General features: G+C 36.5%; 1 protein-coding gene across 4 annotated transcripts in view; it reads right to left on the reverse strand.

The window, feature by feature from the left end:
• The window catches only part of LOC109489339, a 420,733-nt gene extending 415,018 nt beyond the window's left edge, over nt 1-5,715 (reverse strand). For all 4 annotated transcript variants that reach the window (XR_004626285.1, XR_004626287.1, XM_034663350.1 and 1 more), the window contains exon 1: nt 5,577-5,715. Coding sequence is in view for 2 of the 4 variants with exons in the window: in XM_034663350.1 (XP_034519241.1) it covers nt 5,577-5,581 (5 nt within the window). In the remaining 2 variants the exon portion in view is untranslated. The remainder of the gene's footprint in view (nt 1-5,576) is intronic.
• Between the last annotated feature and the right edge of the window lie 7,459 nt (nt 5,716-13,174).

Here is a 13,174-nt window from a genome sequence, read left to right on the forward strand (position 1 = left end):
GATTTTGGATTGTGGTAGTAGCATCTTATGCACCCTCTTCAGAGATGCCTGTTGCATCCATGACTAAGCCATAAAATGGCTTATTGGTGTCAGTCACATTCGGAATAGGGATACCTATGCAGATCCTAAACACCAATGGCTAGATGATGGATTCTTTGATTTAGAAAAACTTTCCATATTTAAAAGATTTTTAGAGAGCTTTCATCCTGAATAAATGATTCCTGTAAGAAGACCAAATTGAAATGAACATAAAAAGTATCATGGCTAGACTAAAATACTCCCTTTACAAAGTTTAAAAGCAGAAATCACTCAAAATTTAAGCCCCTTACCCCCATCAGAGGTTCTCAAAGAACCCCCAGAAGAAACCATCTGAGGCTGATAAGGAGGAAAAGGGGGCTGATTGGAACAGACTGGATATTTTATCTACTCAGATAAATTTGGAGACACCCAGATGGCTACATGATGTCTCTCCAATGCTTCACCCAAATTTTAGTCTACAGCCTCCATAAGATATGTCAGGGCAAAAGAAAATCTTAAAAAAATCTTCTATGTAAATATTGGTGGAAAGCTTTTGCTCTCATATTGAACATATAACAACATGTCCCATCTGCCAGAAACACAATTAGGATAAAAATACAAAGTGGGGCAAAGACAAGAACCAACTCTTACATAAACTAGTGAATTTTGCATTACCGTGTATGCCTAACTCATGGCTAAAATTTTAGAGTGAAAGCCACAAGAGCTCTATTTACATCTGTCTCTATGTGTATGTTTGTTGTATTTTTTCCTACCTCAGAAGGTGTTACCAAATTAATTTGTAAAATCCCTTAAAAGAGCTCTATTCCAATTGGCTTAGAGAAAAATGAACTCTTACAGAAATTAAATATCCCTAAATCTCCCAGAAGTACAGGAACTAACCCAAATGTTTTTGAGATATGTGTGATTTGGGTAAATTTCTGGTAAATAAGACTAGTACAATATTATTTTTGGTTTAATAAAAATGTTTATGTCTTCTGATTTATCAGAATTAAGTACAAGACAAGCATAAATTTTATTTTACCTGGGTTTACTTGTCAAATAAGCTAATATTATATCTATTAAATATTTCAAATTATAGGGGCGCCTGGGTGGCACAGCGGTTAAGCGTGTGCCTTCGGCTCAGGGCGTGATCCCGCCGTTATGGGATCGAGCCCCACGTCAGGCTCCTCCTCTATGAGCCTGCTTCTCCCTCTCCCACTCCCCGCTTGTGTTCCCTCTCTCGCTGGCTGTCTCTATCTCTGTCAAATAAATAAATAAAAAATCTTTAAAAAAAAAATATTTCAAATTATAAAAATAATGAATTTGATTTTAATCAAATGGAGTCATTATTTTGAAAACTTTGTTTCAATAATAGACATTTTATAATGTCTGCCTAAAGATAGTTTTTACCATCTTTTTGCTAAAGATGCTAAGTTAAGTAATAGATAATTCATTACGTAGATATATTATTTCAAATAAGATTAAATGATGACACATTCATTATTAAGCATAAGTTAGAGTATATATACTTTGGCTTCTTACCTTTAATTGGTACAGAAAGGTTAAAGATATAGTCTGTAAATAAAAATAATCTTTTCCGCCACATTGAGAAATTATACTATTAAGCATATATCTTTAAAATTGTGAGATGGTATATTCATAAATTTTGCTAATCTGCTGTAAAATACTGGCATATAACACATAATTCATAATCATCTACTTCCAGTTTTCTCTGTAAAGAGTCCTATCTTAGTCATCCAGGCTGTCATAACAAGAAACCACAGACTGGGCAGTTTAAACAACATCCATTTATTTTGTCACACTTTTGGAGGCTGGAAGTCCAAGATCAAGGTGCCAGCAAGGCTAGTTTCTGGTGAGAACACCCTTCCTGACCTACAGACAGCTGCCTTCTCACAATGTCTTCACATAGCCTTTCCTCTGCGTGCATGCACAGACAGAGGTCTCGGGTATCTTTTCCTCTTCTTAGAAGGACTTGGCTCTATAAGATTAGAGTCTCACCTTTATAACCCCATTTAACCTGAATAACCTCCTTTATGACCCTATCTCCAAATACATTCACATTGAGAGTTGGGGTTTCAATATATGCATTTGAGAGGGCTCCACAACAGTTACTAGTGATAAAAATAAATTATAATAAAAATTAGTAGATGAAAATACTATAAGTAATAAGGATGAAGAGACACAACTTTATATTAAAAGTACACAAGGAATTTAAGACGTGTTATTGCTAAAGGAAAAATAGGAGTAATTTTGTCCTAAATTAAAATGACTGGTTGTTTCACAATCAAAAAGAAGAAACGAATAGGATAAAACCTGATTGGATCTATGAAACTGTAAAAGATTTGCAGAAAAAGAATTTTATGCTTCATGGTCAAAGCTGGCTAAGGTTGGATAGGTTTATTTATAAGGTTGCTTTTTGTTTTGTTTTGTTTTATAATGAGCTATAGTCTTAATAGTACCTGAATGCAAAACTAGGGTCTGGTTTTGTCTTTCTATCAAAACAACAAAGTTTTTTTGGGCCATTGGTCTGCTCTTGGTAAGAGACCACCAAAGGTTTTTCTTTAGCTTTTAAGTAATCTGCCTAAAAAACAAAGATTCTGTGTCTTATCAGAACAAGTTCCTGTGTTGTCTAAATCATGTTCTTGACTATTTAAGAGAACTGAGTCTTCTCACAAATGAAAGAGCTAAGCTCTTTTTTATAATCATGTCACTTCCTATAATTACTTTTACAATCTTTCATTGTCACATTGTTGAATAGATAACTAAGTATTTTTTCATAGTGACCTGTGATCCTACATAATCAAGTGTTCAAACCTTTTGACATTTTGACACCTTTGATACATATTTTGACTTCTCAAAGTCAAATTCTAAATAAAATCTTGATCTTGAACTGACTTTGAAATTCCTCAGAGCATCCCTGAAAAAGCTCAAATGATTTGTTTTTTCACCTTGTAAAAAGAGAGATGTTAAAAATTAGATATGTTGAATTGCATAAAAAGCATTGTAAAAAAAGAAGAGATGCTTAACCTTCCCTAGATTATATTTTGCAGGTAAATATTATTAATACAAGTATTCAAAAATTGTATGAAGTTTCTAAAAATCTGTCAGTGCCCTCTGAGCTATCCATGATATGTCCTGGTACTTTTGACTGATGTACATGTCAATAGTCTATCTCCAGTTTTTTTTTTTAAATATTCTATGTCACAGGGAAAAAAAAATGCCCTCATCAATTGCATTACTTTTATAATGAACTCTCATCAGATCTTTGACCACAGCTCTTTTAAGTCTTTTGTCAGCCGCAAAGTCATTGTTTTACTCTGATGTTTTCCTGAAAGCACTGGCAATCAGCTAGGAACCAGAGTGCTTATCTTAAATGAAAAGGAACTTTCTCACAGACCCATGAGAAAGGACTATGCCAGGAACTTTAGGGTACAGGCTTCTAATTGCATTGCTAAAACAACTTAGAGATCATACCATTGAACTAAGTCAGGATTTCCAAAACTCTAGTGAAGAAGCTGATAGATTCATGAAACTGCTAATCCAAGATCAAGCAGAACAAGAATTAATTATATGAGACTGAATGAACTGATAAAGGATGATTATGGCTTTTGTTTGGAATATTGCTGCTGGATTAAAAGAACCCCTTTCTCTTTTCTCTTAAGCTATCTACAATTTACAAAAATTCTGTAAACTATACTTTTATAAGAAGAAATGAGACATTTAAACATTGATCTTTTTCTCCCTGCCTGATCCCTCCAGAATTTAAAAAACTCTCATTACGTATTCTTACTGTGTAACTATATTGTGGCAATATAGTTATTTGCATAAATTTGATAAGAATTTGTCCTCCTTGTTACAGGACATAATTGGAAACATTGGTTACATAAGCAAAGCTTTAACTAGAATGTCATATTTTTAAATGATGCATAAAGTCACATATGATCAGACAGTTTAAAGGAACTAAGGTTGACTTTATGGAGCTAATGCTTACAAAGCCCTCTTAGGAAAACTAGCCTGGTACCTGGCTTATAGGGTTCCCAGCCGAATAGGTGATTAAGAAAGGTTACTTCTTGACCTAGGAATCAGGATATTTGGGGGACCTGGAGAACAAAAGAATTCGCTTAAATCTACACTGCAGGTAAAATCTAATAACAGGATTTTGGCTTGCCTTCTTAGCTGGAGAGGTTTTTAAAGTCCAATCTGAGACTCCTTATAAAAGTTCCAGCAAAGTAAATTTTAAAGGCCTATGTGGTCAATTACCATCCTTGCAGCACTTAAGTGAATAATCAGGCCAAGTGTAATGTGAGCGGACTTATTTTATAAACAAGACCAATCTTACTTTACTTTTTATTAAATTGGGAATTATTATGGAGAAAAAACTTTATGTTTCAAAGGAAGACTACATCCCACTTTTGTAGATTATCAGAGTCTAGTCCTGATCACTGTCTGAGGTTTTACTATCCGTAAACTGGACAGAATCCTGCCATCTTACACATTTGCTCAGGCCTTACCAAATTCTCCATTCTTCTGGTTTTCTTCAATATCTGGCTACATCCCTCTAAGTTAACATTCCCAGTTTTTCTCCCACCCTACGGAGTGGATGCCACTGAGAGCTAAAACCTGACTAACCCAGACACCTCTAGGTTGTCTTGTAGCTGCCCCTTCCACCAGGATCTAAAGAAGCCCCTCAAGGTGAAGCTGAATGACTTGATACAAACCTCAAAGAACTCATCACCACAACAGATCAGGTTTGGGCAACCTTTGTGCCTGGAGCTGCTGCTGTAAGGACTACTCAGGAAATTCACTGGGAGGCTTTCATTCTTCCGTGCTCTGCTCCAGGAAATAACCATGACAATGGAACTAATGTCTATGCCATCGCCAGAGAGGTTCAACCTTCAAACCAGGAAATCTATTGGATTGACACTGATATTCTTGATGAGGGAGCAGAAGGCTGGCTGAAGACAAAGCATAAACTGACACCCTGCGACCCCCCCACCCCCCACTCTTGGGGGGGACATGTGTGATATTCTTCCAGGAAGCCCCCAACCATCTTAATACTAATGCCTTGCTAGAGGGAAAAACAACCTTAACTTGATGATGGCAAGGCCTCAGGTACCCTGTGAGTCTTCTTTAACATATGAAAGTATTTTCTCAACCTCCTTTTTCCTTACCTTTCCCAACCCCATAGTATATAATCAGCCATCCCTCACAACCGGGTGCAGCAGCTCTTTCTGCCCAGGGGCCCTGTCCTCGGGCTTTAATAAACCACCATTTTGCACCAAAGATGTCTCAAGAATTCTTTCTTGGTCCTCGGCTCTGGACTTCACCCCACTGAACCTCACCTATATTCCAAAACCACATCATTCTCACTCTACCATCTAAAAATACTTCAAACCCAATGTTTAAAATCTTCTCAACTGGCTGCACTATAGACTCAGAAACCAGGCTTATAGTCTGCTCCAACCACTAATGGTTGATTTTTTTTATTTTCCCATCAGTTTAATCTATGCTTTTCTCTCCTTTTGTAGATCTCTTACTTCATAACGTCTAGGCTCAGTCTTCTCTCCAGAGCATTCAACTCAGCTTCTTTCCAAGAAGTTTCACATGGGGGGAAATGAAGCACCCAGCAACCTACGGGAATGGTGTAAAGACTACTTCAAGGTAGAAACATCTGAGCTAAAGATGAAAAAAAAAAAAAAAAGACTCTTTCATGAACTTTTCCTATATGACTAGAGCAGAGATTGACAAGAGTGATCTGTCACAAACTCCAGCCCCTTTACTCCAGAGAGATCTCCAGTCAGGGATGCAACTGACCTTGGGCATCAGGAATTCAAAAAAAAAAAAAAAATCTGTAAAGAAACATCATCAGAATCTTTCATCTTTTCAAGCTTTAAATGCCTCCTCCCTCTTAATAAGCTCATATATAAACCTACCCTTAGCTGTTCAGTGTGCTACTCCCTACAGAGTACTTCTGCATGCATGAACAGTGAACTTTTCTGCTTAATCTGAATGCTGTCAGTTAATTAGGAGGCCCCCAACCACAAATTTAAGTTGGTGGAGGACAAGTTTTTCCTCCCAGCACATGAAAGAACTGAGTATTACTGATTTCTAATTAAATTATAGATCTTAAAGACTATCATCTGGATAATATTGATTCCTCAAAATCTATGAAAATAACACTATATATCACTTAGTCTAAGGAAAATTTTTGTGCAGTTGTGTTTAAAAGTTTTGTGTACCTGTATACTCAATAATATATACGCTTTGGTATGGAAACATGGACAAATGCATGTATGTGTACACACACACACACACACAAACATATTCAAAATTGTGCGTTTTGTTGATCAAATCTCTATACACATCTCTATAAACGTGCTTTTCTCTGCTGGGTATTGAATCATGAAAGGTGTATACTGAAATCTCCCATTAGTTATCTTGGACATTACTCTTTACAATTTTGACAATTTAGTTCTTTATTTTGATGCTACATTGTTAAGAGTTTACAAGTTGATGATTACTGCATATACTGGTGTATTATTTCTCCTTTTACATTATAGAGTGTGTCTTCTAATCCATGCTAATGTGTTTTGTCTTGTTTTGTTCTATCTTACAATCATTTGTCTGATGTTAACATTTTTAGAACTACTTTCATTTGGTTAGCATTTTCTTATTCATATCTTGTTCTGTTACTTTACAATCTTTTATATCTACAGCTGCATTGTTTAAAAATCTAATTTGTTAGTATCTATCTTTTAATAGGTAATTATAGTTACATACGTTTTCATTACAAGTATGACTGTACTTATTTTTCCCATCTCATTTTGTGGCTTCTATATACCAGCCATTTGCTTTTATTCTTTTCTGCTCTTTTTTATGTCAGTTGGATGGAAACGTTTTCTATATTCTCTGTTCTCTGTGTTATATTTGGCTTCGTTCTAAATTGTATTTCTAAGATTTTAACAGTTACCTTTACATCAGTAGGTACTTCTTGGAAGTACTTATCATGAGTCTTCTGTAAATGAGTGCCTGATTCTGACCCACAGATGTGTGAACCCAGTTAAGAGGCCCTGTTGGAAGAGTTCATAAAGTAGGGCTTGCAGAAACCAAGCTGCAGTAAGCCCACCCCCTCTCAGTTCTCCACAAATTCAGGAGAGTTATTTTGGCTTCATGCAAAGAAGCATCGAGATGAGAGGAGAGGAAGAAGACAGGCTTCACGTGGCTACTAGGTCAAGTGATCACACATTCAACCAAAGAAGTGGTGGGGGATGTGAACCATTGGCAAGACCCAAAGGGAACTCATGCAGCCTCTCTGTATGATAATCCTTAGAGACAGACTGGGTTGAAGATAAATCTTTCCCCCAAGAACACAGAGCACATAACACCTAAAACAGACAGCACCAACTTCAGACAGAGCCAAGCCAAATTCAAGTAACATCAAGCACTGCCTCCATCACTGTAAGTATGTTAGCCTCCCTCACCCCTTCTCCCTACACTCCCCAACCCCAGAACGGCTAGGGTTGTTAAGGAAATGGGAGAACAAGCTGCCTCAGAGCTAGACAAGCCTCTAAGCCACAATGCTTCCAGACCCAGAGCCCAGCAAGCCCACACTGTACTCCAATTTGCCACTGGCTGACATTTCTATACCTCTGGTCCACCTAGGGGTTTGATTTTCAATTTTTATATAATACTTTTTTTATTAGAGTATTTAAAAAATATTTTATCTAGCTTCAATAGATACTTTGAGCAGAGGGACCTCAAAATATGAACATATAATACCATATTGACTAGAAGTTGGACTTATTTTTTATAAACTCTTATATATGATCTTTTTTCCCTCCACTTTCTTCTAAAACATTAATGCTTTCAACCTAGTTCAGCGGGTGGCACAAGGATTATGTTCAGTAAGTAGTACCTAAATTAGTGGACGCATGACTTTGCTTAAAAAGAGCTCCAGTAATCACAACACAAATGAGTTAACACATATAAAGCATTTAGCATAGTGTCTGAAACATGGTAAATGTTTAGGAAATATTAGCTATATATATTTTTAAGCTCATACGGTCTGAGGCTAGATTTCTCAAAGAAAAATTTTTTATACAATGTAACTTCACCAGCACTGCCAATTTGTAATGCAGTGAAACAAATGAAAGTAGATAATGTGTCATTTTTTAAAAATCTGAATTTAATATGACACTTCCTAATGAAAACACTAATTAAAATTAATAAAAGACACCATACTGCCACTGTTACCATCTGACCCTCTATCCCCCTAGGTATAGATAAGCCTGTGCTCTTCAATGTTAAGACATAATTTGAGAACAAGTACCAACTCTTTTGTTCCTTAAGCTATTAGTATAATGTTCTGGAGTCAATAAACAAAAGTGTGTGACCTGAAAGGCATTATAAGGTATTGAGAAGCTAGAGGGAAATCAAAATGAGGGGTTAAAAATGAATCCACCCTTATGTTCCAAAAGTTTATTACTATCTGCCACTTCCCTCTTTGTTTTAATGTACTGGATCCCACCACAGCTGCAAATTAATTTTCTCTGCTCCCTAAATGAATTACACGTAACTATTTCTAAAAATGACTACAGACATGAAAGTCATTTTCACTTAATAACTAACTATTAATCTCATATTTCTTGGTGTCACTTTAGTATGAAATGCAAACGAAAATTATGCTAAACATTGCAAATTTATGGCAAACACCAGCCCTTGATTTATATTATTATAGATGGTTTATCACCAGAAGCAATCTAAACAAAACTCCATCAGATAGATGTTACAATTTGTATTTATTTCTCCCAGCACTAAATGGTTCTTCAATTTCAGAGCGATCATTAATTTCTTATAAATGCAAATCTTTATTTCTTATTTTAATCTACAATGATTTCTCTAAGTCTTCAGAAGATTAGCTTTTACATAAAATATTCAAATAGCAATTATAAATGATACTTTGTTTTCCCTGGGCAATCTATTAGCTATTATGCATAAACTATTTAAAAGAAATGGGTGGTCTATATTGATCAGGGATATAATGAGCTAATAATGTGGTCCTCCTTCCTTTTAAATGATCCCCTCACAACTCCAACCAAATCATTAAGAGAAAACTTTTCCATGTTTGTGACTATCTTAAAATTGTTTTGCCTACCTCATTAATCCTCTACTTTTACTATATTTTCTTTCAGAATCTCTGAGAAGACCTGGACCACCGCATTGACCTTAATCAAGAGAAAGCTACAACTATGTATTCTTCACTTATTTTTTACTGCCATCTCATCTCATCTCATCTCATCTCATCTCATCTCATCTCATCTCATCTCATCTCATCTCATCTCAAAGCAGAAACACTCATGAAATTTCACCTGACCACACATACTCAAGAACAAAGGAAGCAAACAGCTCTGCCCACTCTGACCATGCTCCAGGGTCAGACTGCACGTGTTCCACTATAGTCCAACCTCAGCGAAATCTGGCTGATACCCTGTGGTAACCGAAGGTCTATTAAAATCATTCTGATTTAGGATTTCACTAGTGTAAATTCTCCATGATTCCAAACCTCCCAGTCCTGTTTCTCTAAAAAATTAGAAGATAGAACAATAGAATCTTTAAAATTCCAACCTAACCAGTCTTGCATTCTATTTGTCAGATCCATCCAGCTGACATCCTCCTTGGCCTAAGTCATTCATCACCATTTTGTCTTCATTGCTCATCTCTTTAGCTTATGATAAGCAGCCCCTTATGAATACATTATTGATTCTACATAGAAAAATACTGATTGATTTAAATTCTGTATTTTCTTTATCTAAAAACAAAACAAAACAACAACAAAAAAACCTTTGTGCCAATATACGTTCAACATTAAGCCATAGATAGGGATATCAATAGCGCAAAATAATGGAAATCATACTGCTTTAAAGCTACTGTGATGAGGAATTCAAGAGTTCATTTTACAACATTTCCTTGAGCAACAACAATGTACCAGCAATTGTGTCAGAGGCCTGGAATATAGTCAAAAGTGAACTGTCCTTGAGGCTAATGAAACTTAACCTTCCAGGCCCCCCACTAACATGGGTTGCTTCCAGCCCTAGAAGAAGTTAAATAATAATATTTTCATATTAGCATATGTTTTTGTAAAATTTGCAAATATAAGATATATTTGTACTCTTGAAGAGGGCTCCCTAGATTTTATAAATCTCAGCTACATAAGAACTGGGATTTAAGCCTAATATCCATGGAAAAGTTGCATAGCTATTTCATTAGCAAGGTGTTACATGGGGTATTAATTTACTAACTAGAAGACACAAATGGCACCAAAGTGCATCTCAATAAATCTAATATAAAGCCTTACTCAAAAGAAGCATGCTCAGTTAAAGTCACTCCTGATTGTCATGTTTGGGTCAGATAAATTTCCTTCCAGTAACTTGGATGTCTTCTGTTAAATCTTTCTTGTACAGGTTAAAGGAGTTCAGTCTTCTTTCATCAAAGATAATTTGCCTTACTACTCAACATCCTTTTGTTTATCAAAATTAAATTAAGGTCAGTATTAGGGTGCTAAAGTAATATATTACTTAGACTGGGGACTGAAGTGGGAGGAAATAGAGAAGACTAATAATGGTCTTTAATTACTATATGATGCTACCTTTCCAAGGTCAGAAAGTTTACAACACAGACGAGGTAAGTTTCAGGTAAAGGTTTTATAAGAGATTTTTTTTTCCACTGAAAAACTATTTGAGTAAGTTATGAGGCAAGTTGTTGTCTCCCTCCCTGAAAGCACTTAAACACAACACATTTTCTAATCTTCCACAGAATTTTGGCTATTCCAAATGAGAAATCAACCTACAGTAAGTTTTTGTTTTCAGATTTACATTTTAAAAAGTAATAATAGCTTTACATGGTAAGGAAATCTCCTAGATCGGTGGTTCTCCAAGTAGTGGTCTCTGGACCAGGAGCAGAAGCAACACCTGGGACTTCCTAGAAATGCAAATTCTTGGGCCCCATCTAGATGTACTGAATCAGAAATTGTGGTGATAGAGCACAGCAATCTGTGTTTTAACCTGACCCAGGTGATTCTTATACATGCTATATAGCTCGAGAGACATAACCCTAGTTCATCTGCTGAAGATGAACCCAGTCAATAGCACACAAAGCCTCTGCCTATAGTCAACAGAACCAGCTACCTTCTATAAATTTAAAATTTTTATTTTACTCTAAAAAGATCAAAAGTCAGATCTGGTTTTGTCTAAGAGGCACATTTACAATGTTGTAAAATTTGCAATCATGAAATACACATCTTATAGATGCATGCACGGAAACAATCTGCAGTTGTAGCTCAAACTTCCCAGTGATTCTCTAATTGTGACAAGGATCTGACCATCTCGGGAATTCTGTCAAATATCAAAGGTGTGGAACCATGGTTCAGTGAACCTATCCTATCTGAGTCTCAGGAAATGCTGCTACAATCCTGAACCCATCTCTAAAGATCAACGGAGGAATAATAAAATTGGCAACTTCTCACAAATTCCTGGCGTGCTGCATTATAAATGAGATAAAATGTTGAATTAAGGAGAAAGCAGTATGTCAAAAGGACAATTCCAAAGAAAGCACATTGTAAAAACAGCAGGAAAAAAAATGACAGTCATGCATTTGCTCAGGATTCAGAACACAAGTTTTGAGCATGAGAAGCTCCGAATAATAGAAGGCATGTGCAAAATCTGGCTTCTGATAAAAGGCTGTAGTAGGTAGGTAACTACAATGTATAATCATTCAACAATCATCCATTAGGACCCGCTCACTATTCAACTGTCACTACTGGACAAACAGCATGACTCTACCACTAATTTCAAGTCTTATATTAATGTCTTTATAAATCTGCCTCTCTATGTATTAAGTGTTTCCTGGGCACAAGGACCATTTATATTAGTCTTTATATCCTCAGTATTTTGCAGAGTATCTGACACATGGTGGGTGCTTAAAAAATACACACTGAATCAAAGAGAATTGCTATCAGCTATCCAACATAGAAGGACATGGATTCCCTAAACTACCAATGGCCTAGGGACATTGCACGGCATCTGTAGTCAGTTCAGATGATAAGGAACCCCCTCAAACAGGGTTCTAAGGGTTCTCCTGAGCTAGAGGGTGGCTCTTGAGCTCCAAAGAAATACTCAGTAAGGGCAATAATCAGTAAAGGGTGGTTAGAAAAGGGACCCTTTAACACTCCTGCCCCCACAACCCCTATCAGATCCCCAAAACTATCCCAATAAATATATATATGCAAAAATTCTAGTGTCCCTTTCCAAACATGATGCTATCCTACCCCTTCATACATAAAAGCTCTGGGCCAACACAGCCTGGCATAAATACATTCAGTCACCCAGGAAAAAGCAAAGAGGGCTAATGGTAAAAGTCTTCCGTCTGTCTAATGATGCTCTTGGAATGTTTTCTCTCCTCTTGCCTGTTTTTGGCCCAGTGGTCCATCACCTTCAGGTCACATCAAGTCCTAACTTGTCACTTTGCTTTAATATGGATCCCAGGACATGTGCCAATTAACTCAAGTGTTTCTTGTTTCTGACCCCATCCAGTCAGCCCTCCAAGAACCTCTGTAGCAGCCAGCTGCCAAGATCCATTCCCAGACTGAGCAACTGCTCCCACAGTCTGTCCTGCCAGGCACAGAGCAGAAGTTCCTCCCAGGCCCCTCCCTGGCCTTCCACACTCTGGACAATAGAGGAGAGAGAAGCCTTGGCATGGACTGTACGACCAGGTTCAAAGACGGGCCTCTTCTCTAGGGCCACTTCAGGACTATTGTGAAATAAAGATTATAAACTGGGTCACACTAAAAACTATCCAACCAAATCCGAAAAGTATGATCCCAACGAAATACATTTAATACTTATAAAAAAGCATAACAAAGACTAGAACTTGGAACCAAACACTAACAGTAGTTTTCTCTGGTTTGTACAATTACACCTTTTTGTTTGTTTATACTCCGTTTATTTATTTTACAGACTTTCTATGGTGAGAGTGCATACTTATATAATTTAAAAAATTATCATTTTTTAAAAAATGCATGGAGGGGCTGAGTCTCGAGTTCAGTCTTTAATTAAATAAGTATGAGTCAGACTGGCTGTGG

Source organism: Ailuropoda melanoleuca, chromosome 1 (assembly GCF_002007445.2).
Source record: "Ailuropoda melanoleuca isolate Jingjing chromosome 1, ASM200744v2, whole genome shotgun sequence".
Classification (NCBI taxonomy): Eukaryota; Metazoa; Chordata; class Mammalia; order Carnivora; family Ursidae; genus Ailuropoda; species Ailuropoda melanoleuca.